This window comes from Stenella coeruleoalba (assembly GCF_951394435.1).
Source record: "Stenella coeruleoalba genome assembly, chromosome: 19".
NCBI lineage: Eukaryota > Metazoa > Chordata > Mammalia > Artiodactyla > Delphinidae > Stenella > Stenella coeruleoalba.
In genome coordinates, this window is record NC_137165.1 from 13,071,387 (window position 1) to 13,088,928 (window position 17,542).

Below are 17,542 nucleotides of genomic sequence, written 5' to 3' on the forward strand. Positions count from 1 at the left end.
GGAATTCCCATCTTACCCATTTTTTTTTTGTTTTTTTTTTTTTGCCGTACGCGGGCCTCTCACTGTTGTGGCCTCTCCCGTTGCGGAGCACAGGCTCCGGATGCGCAGGCTCAGCGGCCACAGCTCACGGGCCCAGCCGCTCCGTGGCATGTGGGATCTTCCCGGACCGGGGCACGAACCCGTGTCCCCTGCATCGGCAGGCGCACTCTCAACCACTGCGCCACCAGGGAAGCCCCCATCTTACCCATTTTTAAGTGTACTGTTCAGTAGTGTTGAGTACATTCACATTGTTGTGCAATCACTCTCCAGAACTCTATTCATCTTGCAAAACTAAAACTCTCTACTCATTAAAACAACACCTCCCTATTTTTCCCTTCCTCTAGCCATTGGCAACCACCCTTCTTCACCTTTCCACCTCTGTGAATTTGTCTACTCTAGTTACCTAAAATAAATAGAATCTAAAAGCATTTGTCTTTTTGTGACTGGCTTATTTCAGTTAGCGTTATATCCTTAAGGTTCATTCATGTTACAGCTCATGTCAGTTTCCTCCTTAAGGCTGAATAATATTCAATTGTATGTATATACCACATTTTGTTTATCTGTTCATCTCTCAATGGACACTTCTACCTTTTGGCCATTGTGAATAATACTACTATGAATATGAGTGTGCAGATACCTCTTCATGACTCTTCTTTCAATTCTTTTGAATATATACTCAGAAGTGGAATTGCTGGGTCATGTGATAATTGTATTTTCAGTTTTTGGAAGAACCACCATATTGGCAGCTGCACCATTTTACGTTCCCACCAGGAGTGCACAAGGGTTCCAGTTTCTCCACATCCTTCCTAACACACACTATTTTCTGTTGTTGGTGTGTGTGTGTGTGTGTGTGTGTGTGTGTGTGTGTGTGTGTGTGTGTATTTAAATAGTAGCCAGCCTAACTGCTTCAAAGTTGTATGGCACTGTGGTTTTGACTTGCATTTCCCTAATGAGTACTGATTTTTTAATGTTCTTGTTGGCCATCAGCATATCTTCTTTGGAGAAATGTCTTTTCAGATCCTTTGCATATTTTTAAATTGGGTTGTCTTTTTTGTTGTTGAGATGTAGGAGTTCTTTAGATATTCTGACGTTTATCAGATATTTGATTTACAAATATTTTCTCCCATTTTATGGGTTGTCTCTTCACTCTCTTGATAGTGCCCTTTGATGCACAAAAGTTTTTTTTTTTTTTTCAAGATTTATGTATTTATTTGGTTATGCTGGGTCTTAGTTGCGGCAGGTGGGCTCCTTAGTTGTGGCAGGCGGGCTCCTTAGTTGTGGCATGCAAACTCTTAGTTGTGGCATATGGCATCTAGTTCCCTGACCAGGGATCAAACTGGGGTCCCCTGCATTAGGAGCTTGGAGTCTTAACCACTGCGCCATCAGGGAGTTCCCCGCAAAAGTTTTTAATTTTGATGAAGTCCAATTCATCTATTTTTTCTTTTGTTGCTTGTGCTTTGATGTCATAGCTAAGAAACTCTTAACCAAATTAAAAGTTAAGATTTATTATTTATTTATTTAGAAGAAAATACAGGGATACATTTTTTATAGTTTTAGTTCTTATATTTAGGTCTTTGATCCATTTTTGGTTAATTTTTGTATATGGTGTGAAGTAAGGGTCCAATTCGTTCTTTTGCATGTGGACATCCAATTCTCCTAGCACCATTTGTTGAAGAGACTGTTCTTTCCCCATTAAATAGTCTTGGCACCCTTGTCGAAAGTCAGTTGATGTATGATAGGTTTATTTCTGGACTCTAGGTTCTCTCACATTGATCCATATGTCCACCTTTGTGCCAGTACTACGTTGTTTTAATTACTGTAGCTTTGTGGTAAGTTTTGAGATTGGGTATGTGAGTCTTCCAACTTTGTTTTTCTTTTTCAAGATTGTTTTGGCTATCTGGGGTTCCTTGGAATTCCATATGGATTTTAGGATCGGCTTTTTCATTTCTGCCCAAACAGTCATTGTGATTCTGATAAGGATTGCACTGAATCTGTGGATTGCTTTGGGGAGTATGTACATCTTTACGGTATTGTCTTCTGCACAAACACAGGATGTTTTCCATTTATTTAGGTCTTCTCTAATTTCTTTCAGAAATGTGTGGTCGTTTTCAGTGTATAAGTTTTGCATCTCCTAGGTTAAATTTATTCCTAAGATATAAATATTCCTAACATATAAAGGTATGTTATTATTTTTGATGCTATTATGAATAGAATTATTTTCCTAATATTTCAGATTGTTCACTACTAATGTGTAGAAATACAACTGATTTTTCAGTGTTAATCTTTTTTTTTTTTTTTTAATATGTATTTATTTGGCTGTGCTGGGTCTTAGTTGAGGCATGTGGGATCTTAGTTATGGCATGTGGGATCTAGTTCCCTGACCAGGGATTGAACCCAGGCCCCCTGCATTGGGAGTGCGAGTCTTAACCGCTGGACTACCAGGGAAGTCCCTTGAGTGTTAATCTTGTGTCTTCCCTCAGTGGTCTGTTGCTACACTAATTAAATTGGTATGTGTTTCTTTCATGGACCTCTTACCTAAGTTAGTACTCTTTTCAAGTTCTTTTCCTCTGTCCCTCCTTTTCTGTCTCTGTGTTAACCCAGTTGTCTGTTTTTTTGGCCATGTCAAGCGGCATGTGAGATCTTAGTTCCCTGACCAGGGATTGAACCCATGCCCCTTGCATTGGAAGTGCAGAGTCTTAGCCACTGGACCACCAGAAAAGTGCCCCCAGTTGTCTTTTAAGATCACTTTCTCAGCTTTTCTGTAACCTTTCATTCAGTGGATCTCTAGTATTTACTGAGAACATGCTGTGCACAGTGCTTTGCTAGGTGCTGTGAGTGGTAAATATTTGATATGGTTTCTGTCCTGAAAGGAAACATTGTTGAGAAGACAAGTGAGGTGTATAGACAATGATACAAATTAGACTTGATGCAATATGATGCAATTGATTGTTAGATACATCATTTCCTATACCACTAAGAAAGAAGAATGTGAATTAAAATAAGACATGATGATAGATAGTGATTGAGTTGTATCTTGATTTCAGAGATGTTAAAATATGAAAAAGGGCTTCCCTGGTGGTGCAGTGGTTGGGAGTCCGCCTGCCGATGCAGGGGACACAGGTTTGTGCCCCGGTCCAGGAGGATCCCGTGTGCCGCGGAGCGGCTGGGCCCGTGAGCCATGGCTGCTGAGCCTGTGCGTCTGGAGCCTGTGCTCCACGGCGGGAGAGGCCGCAGCAGTGAGAGGCCCGCGTACCGCAAAAAAAAGAAAAGAAAAGAAAAGAAAAAAATCATTGTAGAACTGATAAAATACTGTAAAATCAAATGAGTGGTGTAATTGGAATAACATTAAAGATAGCTCCCACTTAACTGACTGAAACTGAGTACCAGATATTCTGTTAAACTGTATATATTATATGAATTTTAATCTTTTCAGGAGCCATATATGTTGGTGAATGTATTCATTTTACAAATAAGGAAACCTTTCTAGGTTGACTTTCTTAGGGTTATACCTAATAAATGGCAGGACCAAATTCAGACTCAGGCAGTTGAGCTTAGAATGTACACCTTTAACCATGCTAGATGAATGCAAGATGGGACTTTTAAAGAGTGAGTAGGTGCTGGGGAGAGGGGGAAGTAGTAGTCTAGGTGCATTTTGAGACAGAAAAGGTAACAATGTATATGATAGAAAGATAGAAAGGCTTTTTGATATTCTTTCCCCCTTTATTTCAGTGTTTTTCCTTCTTTCTGACCCTCTCCCTTTCTTTTACTTATTAATTGGTTTTAAAATGGACTTGAAGTATTTATTTGCTGCATGCATTGGATAATAGTTTGTTTCCTTTTCTTCGTGGAGTCAGTATGTTGTAGTGAAAACATAAACTTAGGAGCCAGGCAGACCTAGGTTCAAATACTAGCTTATCTGGGATTTGGCTTTGAGACCTTGTTGGGCAAGTTATGTAATAATCTTCCTGAGCCCCTATCTCTTCATTATTAAAACGGGAATAGTAATCCCTGTGGGGCAGTTTCCTTAGGTTTGGAAATAATATCATAATATCTATGAAGTGCTGATCATTTACCTCACACTTAGCTGTGCTTAATCAGTGATATTGCCATTGTTATTTATAATGTTTTAAAAACAATAATTAGTACATGCTGAACATTTTCTTTCTCTAAAAAGAAAGCATAATTGGTTTCGTATTTTGTGAGGCTCTTTATTCGTTTCTCCTGCTTTTGAGCATGTGGCTTTACGAGTACCTCTACACGTAAGACATAGTAGTGGGCAAGAAGAGAGCTCTGATGTAGTCGCCATGGCTTCTCCCCTGGATAGTTGTCTCATTTTCATGTTGGAACTCCTCACAGCTTGGAGCACAGGTTGGGAGGGATGGTAGGGTTTCCTGGGTCTGCTGACTCAGGCTGGAGTCCAGAAGAAATCTGGTTGACTCAGTGTCTCTGACCTCTTTCTGCAGAGGAGGAAGCTTGATGCCGTCTATTACTATATGCGCAGTCTAGCTGCCAGCAACCCTATCCTGACTGCCAAGGAGAGTCTCATGAGCTTGTTTGAAGAGACCAAACGGAAGGTGAGTGGGGATGCAGGCAGAATCATTCCTTCCTAGAAGAATGTGTTTCTCTTAGTGTCTCTGTGTCCTTAAGGAAACGACTGATAATGTCCTGAAGGGGTCCCCTCGGGCTGTGCTGATGGGAGTCAGTCAGTCTCTATGCAGAACGAAACTCAGCTTTAGGAGAGCTCTCCAGGGCCCACAGCATCTGGTTTACAGAATTAATAACTTTTATGAGACAAAACAGATGATACTCTGCTACTGTGGAACTATGGCAAAGTCTTTACTTTTTACAGTTCTTGGGCAACAAACTCAGGTGAGATGAGCACTTCTCTTGATTGGCTGAATCCCAGGAGAGTCTGAGCTTATATGTTTGTATGTCGTACAGGCAGAACAGATGGAAAAGAAGCAACACGAGGAATTGGAACTGAGCCCTGACCAATGGCGGAAAGCAAAGAAATCCACTTTCCGGCATGTTGGAGATGACACCACTCGCCTGGAGATCTGGATTCATCCATCCCATCCCCGGTCCTCCCAGGGCACTGAGTCTGGGAAGGATTCTGAGCAGGAGAATGGGCTGGGCAGCCTGAGCCCCAGTGATGTAAGTTCCTGAGGGTGATGTTATGAGCAAGACTAGCTGAGTAAGCGTGAGTGTTCTGGTACATGCAACCATGGAGCACTGCACAGACATTCCCATTCATCTCAGGAAAGGCAGATCACTTCAGGCTCCTTGATGTTCTCATTTATGTCCTCCGCCTACACTTCCTTTACCTTTGCTATTCGCTTCCCTCTCTCACCACTATGTGGCACTGTAGAATTTAGTAAAAGTAATTTTTCTAAGTGAAGATTAATTTAGGATTTGTATAGGATGACAGTTTCTTGTTGCTTTGGGTTTATAGTCATCAATATGATGCTTTAGGATTCTGTGTGGGATTTTTGAAGCTAGGGAGAGGACACAGTAGTTGGAAAACTGCAAATGGAGGGTTCATTGTGCCTTGAGGGTAAAATTTATAGAGGAGTGGGTGGTGGGGTAATCTGGGACCGGGCCTTGAAGGGTCATGTAATAAGTAATTTGACCTTTATCCTGAAGGTAGTGGGGAGCTATTGAATGCTTTAAATAGGGAAATCTCAGATGTGCACTTTAGAAATATGACTCTGGCTGCTTTGTGGAAAATTTGGAGAAGGGTAAGACAGAAATAAGAAGAGTAGGAGCATGCTACAGTAATCCAAGTGAGAAGTGAGAAGGACCTGAACCAGGAAATGGCTTTGCAGATGGGGAGAAGTGAACAGAAGTATATTAACGAGGTAAAATCCAAAGGACTTGATTGGACATGGGGAGCTGAGGGAGAAGAGGGAATCAAAAGTAACACTTAGGTTTCTCATTTGGAAACTGGGTGAATGATGGTCTTGGTTTTAGGAGAAAGATGATGAGCTTAGTTTTGGACATGTTGGAATTTCTATAGGACATTGACGTGGAGATATTTAGAGGCTAGCGGATATCTGAAGCTGAGGAGAGAGATCTAGGCCAGAGATGAAGATACTTGAAGGCATCCTGTTATAGATGGTACTGAAGTCATGAGAGAGCTGCTTCAGCTGCTCAAGGAAGGAACATAATGATAAATAGGTTCGAGGTCTAAGAAAGAAAGGAGATAGATGGCAGGGAGAAGTCCTTGCAGTTGATGAGAAAGAAGTAGGATCCAGAGCACAAATGAGGGGATTAGCCTGAAAGAAGGTAAGAGAACCCCTCTTTCTTGTGCTTGAGGGCAGGGAGGAACAGATAATTGGGGATGCAGGTACGTTTGTATTATAGGAGGAAGGTGAGGGAGGGCCTTTTGATGATTTCTGTTTCCTCTTTGAAGTTGGAGGCATGGTTGTCTAAGAATGAGTCAAAGGTGGTAGGATAGGAGGACTTGTCCTTTGGGGTTTAATTTAAAATTTCCATTTATCTTCCTATATCTTTAGTCTCTAGCTGTTTTCGGGATGACTTGGAAAGCAGTCATTGCTTATAAATGAAACTACCAGCTTCCTATATGTCATGGTGTACCTGGGGCCCCAGTACATCAAGGTGCTTCAGAGGGGTTGCTGCTATGGTAGAATCCCTCACTACTGCCTCTTCTAGTTTGAATATTACCACCCCAAACTGGATGCCTATTTGAATAAGAGATAAATTGTTCTGTTGATTAGCTCCACTGTGTGTCAAAATGAAAGCAACAATGACAATTTGAGAAAGCATTTTATGGCTTTCTTTGGCCTTGGCCTCAAGCTTAGGGAGTATCTCTCATAAAAGTTATAATTAATCTTTTATAGCTTTCTCTCTTCCATTAGGTGTTTTATTTATTTTTTAAGCAATGTGTTTGTAAGTTCGTATTTTTATTCTTTTTCATTTTTAAAATTTATTGAATTATAGTTGATATACAATGTTGTGTTAGTTTCTGGTATACAGCAAAGTGATTCATTTATATGTATATATATATATTCTTTTTCATATTCTTTTCCATTATGGTTTCATACAGGATATTGAATATAGTTCCCTCTGCTATACAGTAGGACCTTGTTGTTTATCCATTCTATATCCATTTGCATCTTCTAATTCCAAACTCCCAATCCATCCCTCCCTCACCCCTTTCTCCCTTGGCAACTGCAAGTCTGTTCTCTACGTCTGTGAGTTTTTCTGTTTCGTAGATAAGTTCATTTGTGTCATATTTTAGATTCCACATATGAGTGATATTATATGGTATTTGTCTTTCTCTTTTTGACTTGCTTCACTTAGTATGATAATCTCTAGGTCTATCCATGTTGCTGCAAATGGCATTATTTCGTTGTTTTTTATGGCTGAGTACTATTCCATTTTATATATATATATATATATATCTCACATGTTTTTTTTTTGAAAAGGAAAGTGATTTTTTAAATAGATCTTTATTGGGGTATAATTGCTTTACAATAATGTGTTAGTTTCTGTTGTACACCAAAGTGAATCAGCCATATGCATACACATGTCCCCATATCCCGTCCCTCCCACCCTCCCTATCCCACCCCTCTAGGTCATCGCAAAGCACCGAGCTGATCTCCCTGTACTATGCTGCTGCTTCCCACTCGCTAACTGTTTTACATTCGATAGTGTATATATGTTGATGCTACTCTCACCTCGCCCCAGCTTCTCCCTCCCACCCTGTGTCTTCAAGTCCATTCTCTATGTCTACATCTTTATTCCTGCCCTGCAACTAGGTTCATCAGTACCTTTTTTTTTTTTAGATTCCATATGTATGCCTTAGAATATGGTATTTGTTTTTCTCTTTCTGACTTACTTCACTCTGTATGGCAGACTCTAGGTCCATCCACTTCACTACAGATAACTCAATTTTGTTTCTTTTTATGGCTGAGTAATATTCCTTTGTATATATGTGCCACATCTTCTTTATCCATTCATCTGTCGATGGACATTTAAGTTGGTTCCATGTCCTGGCTATTGTAAATAGTGCTGCAGTGAACATTGTGGTACATGTCTCTTTTTGAATTATGGTTTTCTCAGGGTATATGCCCAGGAGTGAGATTGCTGGGTCATCTGGTAGTTCTATTTTTAGTTTTTTAAGGAACCTCCATACTGTTTTCCGTAGTGGTTGTATCAATTTACATTCCCACCAACAGTGCAGGAGGGTTCCCTTTTCACCACACCCTTTCCACATCTTCTTTATGCATTCATCTGTCGATGGACTTTTAGGTTGCTACAGTGTCTCGGCTTTTGTAAATAGTGCTGCTGTGAACATTGGGGTGCCTGTATCTTTTCATATTAGAGTTTTGTCTGGATGTATGCCCAGGAGTCGGATTGCTGGATCATATGGCATGTGTTTTTATTCAGTGTGTAGCTTCTCGGAGCTGCACGTTGGATCCATTACATTTTTTTATTTTATTATTAATTATACAAATAACATACGAGTATATTTTTAGTAAAAATTTCAGATGATCACAGATGTGTGCAGAGTAAAATGTGGTAATTTGTTTTCTAAACTATTGTTGAAGCTGTTTATATATTTTCAGCCTATACATCATCCTTGGGTACATACACCATCCTTAATTTTTTTTAAATTTACATCTCTGGGTTTGGGCTTTTAGTTCTATACTACCAGCACTTGAGGAAGAAGGCTGCAGTTTCATAACTCTCTGTTTATCCAGTTAGGAAACCACACTTCCTGTTTTACCTGCTTTCTCAGGTTCAAGCCATCTTCCCATATCCTTTTCTTTTTTTTTTCTTTTTTGCGGTACGCGGGCCTCTCACTGTTGCAGCCTCTCCTGTTGCGGAGCACAGGCTCCGGACGCGCAGGCTCAGCGGCCATGGCTCACGGGCCCAGCCGCTCCGTGGCATGTGGGATCTTCCCGGACCGGGGCACTAACCCGTGTCCCCTGCATCGGCAGGCGGACTCGCAACCACTCCGCCACCAGGGAAGCCCCCATATCCGTTTCTTTCATACAGCAGGCCCCAAGAACTTAGCTTGCTTTCTCTGTTCCCTGCAATAGGAACATACAGTTGATGGGAAGTGGGAATCTATTCACAGGCGTTTGAGTAATTAGGCTTTGGGGATACAGAGATTAAAACAACCAAAAATGATTTTTAACCTTAGGGAGCACTCAGTCATGTGGGGAAGACAGAAACATACGATTATATTATATATTATAATGCAGTGTGCCAAGTGCTGTGATAAAGGCAAGGCTGAGAGGCTATGGAGCATAAATTAAAGCACCTAATGGGCATGGTTAGGTAAGGCTAGAATGAGGAGGCACTTTGTAGCTGAAGGATGATGTAAGGGCATTTCCACTCTCAGGCTGAAGGCTTAGGGAGCTGCAAGTCATTCAGTATGGCTGGAGGCTAGGATGTGAGTGGTGCTCTTGCTAGAGACGTGAGTCATCCTTTACCCCTTCCTTTCCTATACCCCACATCCAGTCAGTATCAAGAGCTGTTTGGTCTACCCCTAAACATAATTTGAATCTATCTACTTTTTTCTATTTCTACTACCACTGTCGTAGTACAAGCTATCATTCATTATTTCAGTAATCCACACACTATTAAGAAGTTCTTAATGACCTTTCCACATTTATTCCTGGTCCTTCTTAGGCCTTTCTTTTTGGACAGTAACCCAAATGAGCTTTCAAATACACGTTTCTGGTCACGTCACTTCCCTATTTGAAAGTCTTCAGTTGGTTCTCTTTGCTCTTAGAATCAGGTCCAAAATCCTTAAAGTGGTTTACTGGGCCCTGCAAGATTTGGTCTCTGCTGCTTCTGACCTTATCGTGTACCCCTCTTCCCCGCTTTGTTCTTGTTCTGTAGGTATACTGGCTTCTTCCTTGAAGGGCCCAAGCTCTTTTCTGGCCCTTGGCTGTGGCACATTCTCTTTGCCTGCAGTGCTCTTCTCTCTTTATCAGCTCCATTTTTGCTTCTCCTTAAACTCTCAGCGTAAATACCACTTCCCTTTTCCAGGGAAGCTTTTCCTGATCCCTGAGCCTGGTTGCTTCCCCTTTGTAATGCCATATTTGTGATTAAGTAATTTTACAGTTACTTAAAAACTAGGTGCAGTTTTGTTCTTGTTGGTTAAAGCCTCTCCCTTGCTAGATTCAAGCCTCTGTGAGGGTGGGGTCTGTATCTGGTTGCTCATTGCCTTATCCCCATTGCCTTATCCCCATTGCCTGCAAGAAGATTCTAAATAAATCTTAGTTGAGCATATAAAGGAGGGGAGGAAAAGTGAGGGATGAAGCTGGAGAAGATAGGAGGGGCCAGATTATTCATAAATATTGAGGAGTTTGGATATCTAATATTAAGGATTTTAAACAGGGGACCGTATAACCAGATTGTGTAATGATCACTCTTTTCAACACTTCTACTATTAGAACAGATTTATTTGTTTTAAAAATTTTTTTCTTCTTTTTATTTTTTGATTTATTTGTTTTTTAAAGGGAATTCTTTTAATTGCAGAAGTAACACCAATTCACTGTATCTAAATCAAACAAAAATGTACATAAAGTTTAAAATGAGAGTCACTTGTGTTCTTCCCTTCAGAGATACCACTATTAACTATTTGATGTAGGTTCTTCCAGACCTTTTTCTAAACATTTATAGGTGTGTATGTATACATACATACCTGCAGACACGTGAAATATATTTTTAACAAAAATGAGATTATACTATATATACTGATATACAGCTTGCTTTTTTAAAAAAAATTATTTCTTTATTTGGTTGCACTGGGTCTTAATTGCGGCAGGCAGGCTCTTTTAGTTGCGGCTTGCGGTTTCCTTAGTTGCAGAACTCGGGCTCCTTAGCTGGGGCATGTGAACTCTTAGTTGCGGCATGCATGTGGGATCTAGTTCCCTGACCAGGGATTGAACCCGGGCGCCCTGCATTGGGAGTGTGGAGTCTTAACTGCTGTGCCACCAGGGAAGTCCCACAGCTTGCTTTTTTGAATTATCCATTGGACATGCAGTCAGTTCTCCTATAAGGTAACACATGCATTCCTAAAAATCACTGCTATACACAATTGCACAATAAAAACTACAGAGCTTACAGGGAAAATGGAGTTAGGAGCACAACACTCAAAAACTTCCTCAGTGACTTATTAAAAAAAAAAAGATATAAACCTAATAAAGCAGTTGTACAGTTTTATACATGTTCATTGGTTAAGAAGTATGTAGACACTATCTTGAAAAAGACATGAGGTTTGCTTGTAGAAGTGGGCTTTGGAAGGATTGCTGCTTGTGAGTTATTATGAAGTGATGGAAGGAGGGTTTTTTGAAATTGGACCGGCAGGTATAACACCAGATGGGGATAGGCGTGGCTCAGAATGTAAGTTTACATGGTGAACTGCAGTAGCTGGTGGATGTTTGGGGTGTGTGTGTGTGTGTGTGTGTGTGTGTGTGTGTGTGTGTGTGTGTGTGTGTGTGTGTGTGTGTGTGTTTTGTGTGTTCCTGTGCAACTCGGTTCAGCTGGGTGGAGTTTTCTGTGTTTACCTGTTGTTTTTCCTGAACAAAAGAAAAATTGGTGTTAGGTTCAAATTGTTCCCTAATATGTTGATCATGATGAAACAGATAGACATTTTCAAAACAAGCTTGTAGCAGAACTGACTGTGTTTCCACTTGTCTAAGAGTGTCTTTTCTTAGTAGTGTGGCTGCATGATGTTTCATTATAAAGGTGTGTGCCATTTATTTATCTGTGTAATTAAATGTGTGTTGTGCTTTACTTGCGTGTTCATTTCAGTTGTCCTTTTTGAGTGATTAGCCTTGATAGGAGTTGCTCCTTTGACAACTCCTGGAGAGTTTCTAGCACAAACTGCTAAAATTCAGATCCATGAATAAGAAACAGAAAATTTGGCTTCGGGTGGTTGTTAGTCATGATAGTAATCTCCAAACTGGTTTGCCCTGTCTCTGCCAGGCGTGAGCTTTTGCTCTCTCTCTGAGTGGCTGCAGGAGGTTAGCTTGTGGGTTGCTGGTTTTCAGCCTTGAGATGTGGTTTGGGTTGAACATGCAACCTGGGGAGGGACTGCCAGCCTCAGCTGTAAGTGGCATCCTCTGAAACTATTGAGCCCCGCATTTAACTCTCTCTGTCAGCTAGGCCACTCAAATTCAGTGTCGACAGGGTTCCAAGCATTCTTTATTTAGTGGATGTGCCTTCCACTATGTCTCAACTCCCTTTGGAAATCAGAAAAGGGTACTGCTTAGCAAATGAGTTGTTGCTGAGAGTGAGTTAATCTAAGGATATTAAATTGATGGCTTCAGAAATAATGTTCATACTGAAAGGTGAGAGTCTCTGATGGAACAGCTGAGGATGTTCTCAGACCTGATTGCTCTGTTATCAACATCTTGAATGCAGTGTAACATGTGTCTGTTTGCTGGGGAGGAATGAGCTGTTGATAGATGTTTGTCTCTCAGACTTCTGTGAGTTCTCCTATTGTGGCATGATTTGGCTTACTATTCCCGGCATTTTCCTCAACCCATTGTGATTGTTATATGTACAACATGCGTGGCGCTATGTGTAGAAAATATGTCTTTAGACAAATGAAATGTCATTGTATATTTGGCCAAGCTCTTGCGAAACCTTCCTTCTCTTTGACTCTTCTGAATATGTTTTAGGGTTCAGACTAGACTGGACCTCAGTAGCTACTAATACCTGTTATTGGGTCTTTCCTTATTTGAATCTCTCAGATTATTTCACCCACCAAATGATATTGTTTGCCTTGGTCTTTTTCCTTTTGCTCCTCATCCTTCTGTCACATTCCATTATTTACTTTATTTCTTTGCATAGTATCTTTTTTCAAGACTTAATCAGATCTGGAATTTAATGCAGTTACCCCGGACTTCTTAGAGCAGAAGGCTGTATTCTGGGTCAGTGCTTAATCAGACTGAAGTTTGGTTTACCTGTCCTATTGTGCCAGCTTTGTGCTAAGATTGTAAAGATGAGTACAACATTGTTGTTTCCTCGAAGAGCTTAGAGTCGGGACTTCCCTGGTGGCACAGTGGTTAAGAATCTGCCTGCCAATGCAGGGGACATGGGTTCGAGCCCTGGTCCAGAAAGATCCACATGCTATGGAGCAGCTAAGCCTGTGTGCCACAACTACTGAGTCTGCGCTCTAGAGCCCACGAACCACAACTGCTGAGCCCGCGTGCCTAGAGCCCGTGCTCTGCAATGAGAGAAGCCACCACAATGAGAAGCCTGCACACCACGATGAAGAGTAGCCCCCGCTCACTGCAACTAGAGAAAAGCCTGCGTGCCGCAACGAAGACCCAACACAGCCAAGAATAAATAAATTTAAAAAAAGAAAAGAGTTTAGAGTCTAGTGCATGGGTCAGCAGCCTTTTTTTGTGAAAGGCCAAATAGTAAGTATTTTAGACTTTGCAAGCCATATGGTCTCTGTTATTACTCACCTTTGCTGTTGTGGTGCTGAAGTAGCCATAGACACAATGTAAATGAGCGAGCATGGCCGTGTTCCAGTAAAACTGTGTTTACAAAGACAGGTGGCAGGCTCGCTTTGGCCTGTGGGCCTACTTTACCAACCTCTGGGTGAATGGAAGGAATGGCTACATAAAGAGAATGTTTCAGTATACAGTTTATTGTTGTTTGCAGTAGTTATGTTCTGTAAAGTCACCATAGACACTGAATTAGTAGGTTCTGAACCATTGCTCCTAAGGGAAATACAAGGTTAGGTTCCTGTGAGCCCCTGGTTACAAGATTTTCATCAGCTGATCAGTACATAACCTTATTTTATGTATGCTTCTATTTAAAGACACCTTATTTAATATATTGTTGATCCATTAGCATTGAAATCATGGCCAGCAGCACTATAACTCATGCCCAAGCCACTTATCTAGCACACGTATTTTCTCATTAAGGCACATCACAGCCTTCTCGTGTTTAGGAACACTAGATAGCATTTTAGCACTGCGCTTGGGGGACCATTTTAATCAGTGCACAAAGATGTGGAAAGTGTGGCACTAAGTAGGCCCCAGAAAGGACACTAGTTTAAAGTATGAGAGAAATCACCTGTTTGACCTCAGCTGGGAATGTGCTTATGCGGAGACTAAGATTTTTTGCTGCTCTGTACATGTTCACAAATGACTGTGAAAGCACCGTGAGTATTGATTTTGGGGTTGCTAATAAGTTTTAGTGAGTGGGTGAATTCATAAATATGAAATCCACAGATAATGAGGACCAACTGTATCGTGTAAGTGTAATGAGGGAGGTATGTCTTGGGTGCCTTGGAAGCACAGAGAAGGGCACTTGGTCCAATCCTGGTGGAGGCGTGGGTTGTGGTGGCGAAAGGGAGGGTGAATTCAGAAGGCTTCCTGGAAATGTTAACTAGGGAGAGTGAGAAGAGAGTGTTCCAAGTAGGAGGAACAGCCCGAGCAAAGACAGAGGTGGTGTGACACAGCAGAAGCTTTGCAGGGTATCTAAATCTGTGATGAGTTTGGAGGATAACGTGAGAAAGTTGGAGTGGTGGAAGGACTGAACCTTCTGCAGGAACCACTTTCTTGTTTGGTGCTGTGGACGCGTGGGTGTGTGGTGATCTGTAGGCTGGTCCTGTATAATATCCTTCTGGATTCTGGAAATAACATTTTGTTTCTGGAATTTCTCATTGTTTACTTGTCACATCTGCATTGTTAATTCAACAAAAGCAGTACTCTTCCATTCATTAAATTTGGTAGGGTGAAAGTGGACTGAATTTTTTGCCCCACAGTTTGCTGATTAAAATTTGAGGACTGCTCTGTTAGATGGTGCTTTAGGCATTCTGAGCTCGAACCTGGAGAAGGTACTAGTGTCTCTTTGTGTCTTGGTGGTTGGAGGAAATTGCTAATGGCTTCAATCAAGAAGGGCAAAGCTCTTTTCATTTTCATATTTTTATCACTTGTAAAAATGCTCAAAGCCAACACATGCTTATTGTAAAAAAGCTTGAAAATGCAGATAAATATGTTTTATCACCTAGAGATAGCCACTTTTAAAGGGGACTTCCCTGGTGGTGCAGTGGTGAAGACTCCACGCTCCCAGTGCAGGGGGCCTGGGTTCGATCCCTGGTCGGGGAACTAAGATCCCAGTGAGATGCCACAACTAAGTCCATCCACCACAGCTACTGAGCCCACGTGCTCTAGATCCCGTGCGCTTCAACTAGAGAGCCCTCACACTGCAGTGAAGACCCAGCGCAGCCAAAATAAATAAATAAAACATTTTAGGGTATGCTCTTCCTGCATATTTTTATAGGGCACAGCATTTAGATTGGAAATGTCAAATGCCCATTATCTTGGGATATCAGAAGAGGAAAATCCATGCCTAATTTTTAACCTAGAATCTGGTTGGGAAAGTGGTATTCTAATATTTATGGTCAACACAGTTATCTGTATCTTGGTCTTTATCAAAGTAGCACAGTTAGAGTGACACCATAATGTCCTGTCTCTTGTGCATAAAGAGAAACTTCTCAAGCCACAACAATAAGGAAGAGTGAGTTCAAGAAACGTTAGACATCTAATAGGACTGATTATTGTTGTTTTGTTTGTTAAGAAAGGTTAGACATCTAATAGGACTGATTATTGTTGTTTTGTTTTTTATAAATTTATTTTTGGCTGCGGTGGGTCTTCACTGCTGCGTGCGGGCTTTCCGTAGTTGTGGCAAGTGGGGGCTACTCTTCGTGGCAGTGTGCGGGCTTCTCAGTGCGGTGGCTTCTCTTGTTGTGGAGCTCGGGCTGTAGGCATGCGGGCTTCAGTAGTTGTGGCTCATGGGCTCCAGAGTGCAGGCTCGGTAGTTGTGGCGCACGGGTTTAGTTGCTCCATGGCATGTGAGATCTTCCTGGACCAGGGCTTGAACCCATGTCCCCTGCATTGGCAGGTGGATTCCTAACCACTGCGCCACCAGGGAAGCCCCCGATTATTGTTTTTGAAAGATTGAGTCTGAAAGGATCCATTTCATGAGGCAGCATCTTGAGCTAGTAATAAATTGGGGGCATGAGGGATTAATGTGAGACCCCCTGGGCATAGGAAGTTTGTGACCTTGTTTGGAAAGCTGGATTCTTGTTGGAGAAATTTCTAGGCAGTTATGTTAGGCTTGGTTTCTAGGAAGGTGGGAATAGAGATTGACAGATCTAGTAGAGGAGTGATTGCCTTTTTAAATATTTTAATTAAAGAAATGTATTTTTTTAATGTTTTATTTATCTTATTTTATTTATTTATTTTTGGCTGCGTTGGGTTTCCGTTGCCGCACGCAGGCCCGCTCTAGTTGCCTCGAGCGGGGGCTACTCCTCGTTGCGGTGCACGGGCTTCTCACCAAAGAAGCAAAGGTGGCTTCTTTGCTGCAGAGCACAGGCTCTAGGTGCATGGGCTTCAGTAGTTATGGCACGCGTACTCAGTAGTTGTGGCTCATGGGCTTCAGAGCACAGGCTCAGCAATTGTGGTGCGTGGGCCTAGTTACTCTGTAGCATGCAGGATCCTCCTGGACCAGGGCTTGAACCCATGTCCCCTGCCTTGGCAGGCAGACTCCCAACCACTGAGCCACCAGGGAAGCCCAAGAAATATTTTTGAATGGGGTAGTGTAGTATATGTGTGTTTATATGTAATATAAATTGTATATATAAGACAGATATATGATTGTCTATTAGTGGCATATCATACACACTGTTATTCACCTTTGCTTTTTTTTTATATTACTATTGGACTTGGGAGTTGGGAGATCCTTCCATGAGTGATTGCCTGCAAGTCCATTATATTTCTTTAGGGTTTGGAAGCTTGTTAGCTTTCATTAATTTTGTCCAGCATTCTGTATGTCAGAGGCAGGATAGTGCAGGAGTTAACAGCTTGGGTTTTGGGAAGTCCTAAGTTCAAGTCCTGGTTTTATCAGTTACTAGCTGTGAGACTTTGGGCATGTTCCTTAATCTGCCTGCGCTTTGGTTTCCTCATTTGTAAGGTGGTGATAACTATAGACTAAATGAGATAATACATGTAAAGAGCAATGAGTGGCATATCGTAACTTCTCATACAGTGGTGGTAGTTGTTACTGACATATTTTTGTTACGGTGTTCTTTTAAGCTATTAGGCTTGATTTTGCAATTTTCGCTTTCTAACCAAAGTGAACAATGAGGCTTGATGATTCACAAACTGACAACCCACTGTCTAAATGCAGACTGTTCACTTGATTTGAAGAGTTTTATTTAATTATGAAAAATTTCAAACACACACAAGAAAATAGCGTAATGAACCCCCATACCTGTCATCCACATTTGTTTCAGCTTTTCCCCTTCACCCCCTGCTGAAGTATTTGAAAGCAAACCCTAGATCACTGCATCCCTACATATTTCACTTCTCTACATGCCTTTTATTTTCGAATTAAAAAATATATATATATTTATTTGGCTGCACTGGGTCTTAGTTGTGGTATGCAGGATCTTCGTTGCTGAGTGTGGGATCTTTTAGTTGCTGCATGCGGGATC

At 41.4% G+C, this 17,542-nt stretch overlaps 1 protein-coding gene across 2 annotated transcripts in view; it reads left to right on the plus strand.

The window, feature by feature from the left end:
• SMG6 (SMG6 nonsense mediated mRNA decay factor) overlaps positions 1 to 17,542 on the plus strand; it is a 236,652-nt gene that overhangs the window by 13,087 nt on the left and 206,023 nt on the right. For both annotated transcript variants that reach the window (XM_079904807.1, XM_079904808.1), the window contains exons 7-8: positions 4,503 to 4,613; positions 4,981 to 5,193. In XM_079904807.1, the coding sequence (XP_079760933.1) occupies positions 4,503 to 4,613; positions 4,981 to 5,193 (324 nt within the window). The remainder of the gene's footprint in view (positions 1 to 4,502; positions 4,614 to 4,980; positions 5,194 to 17,542) is intronic.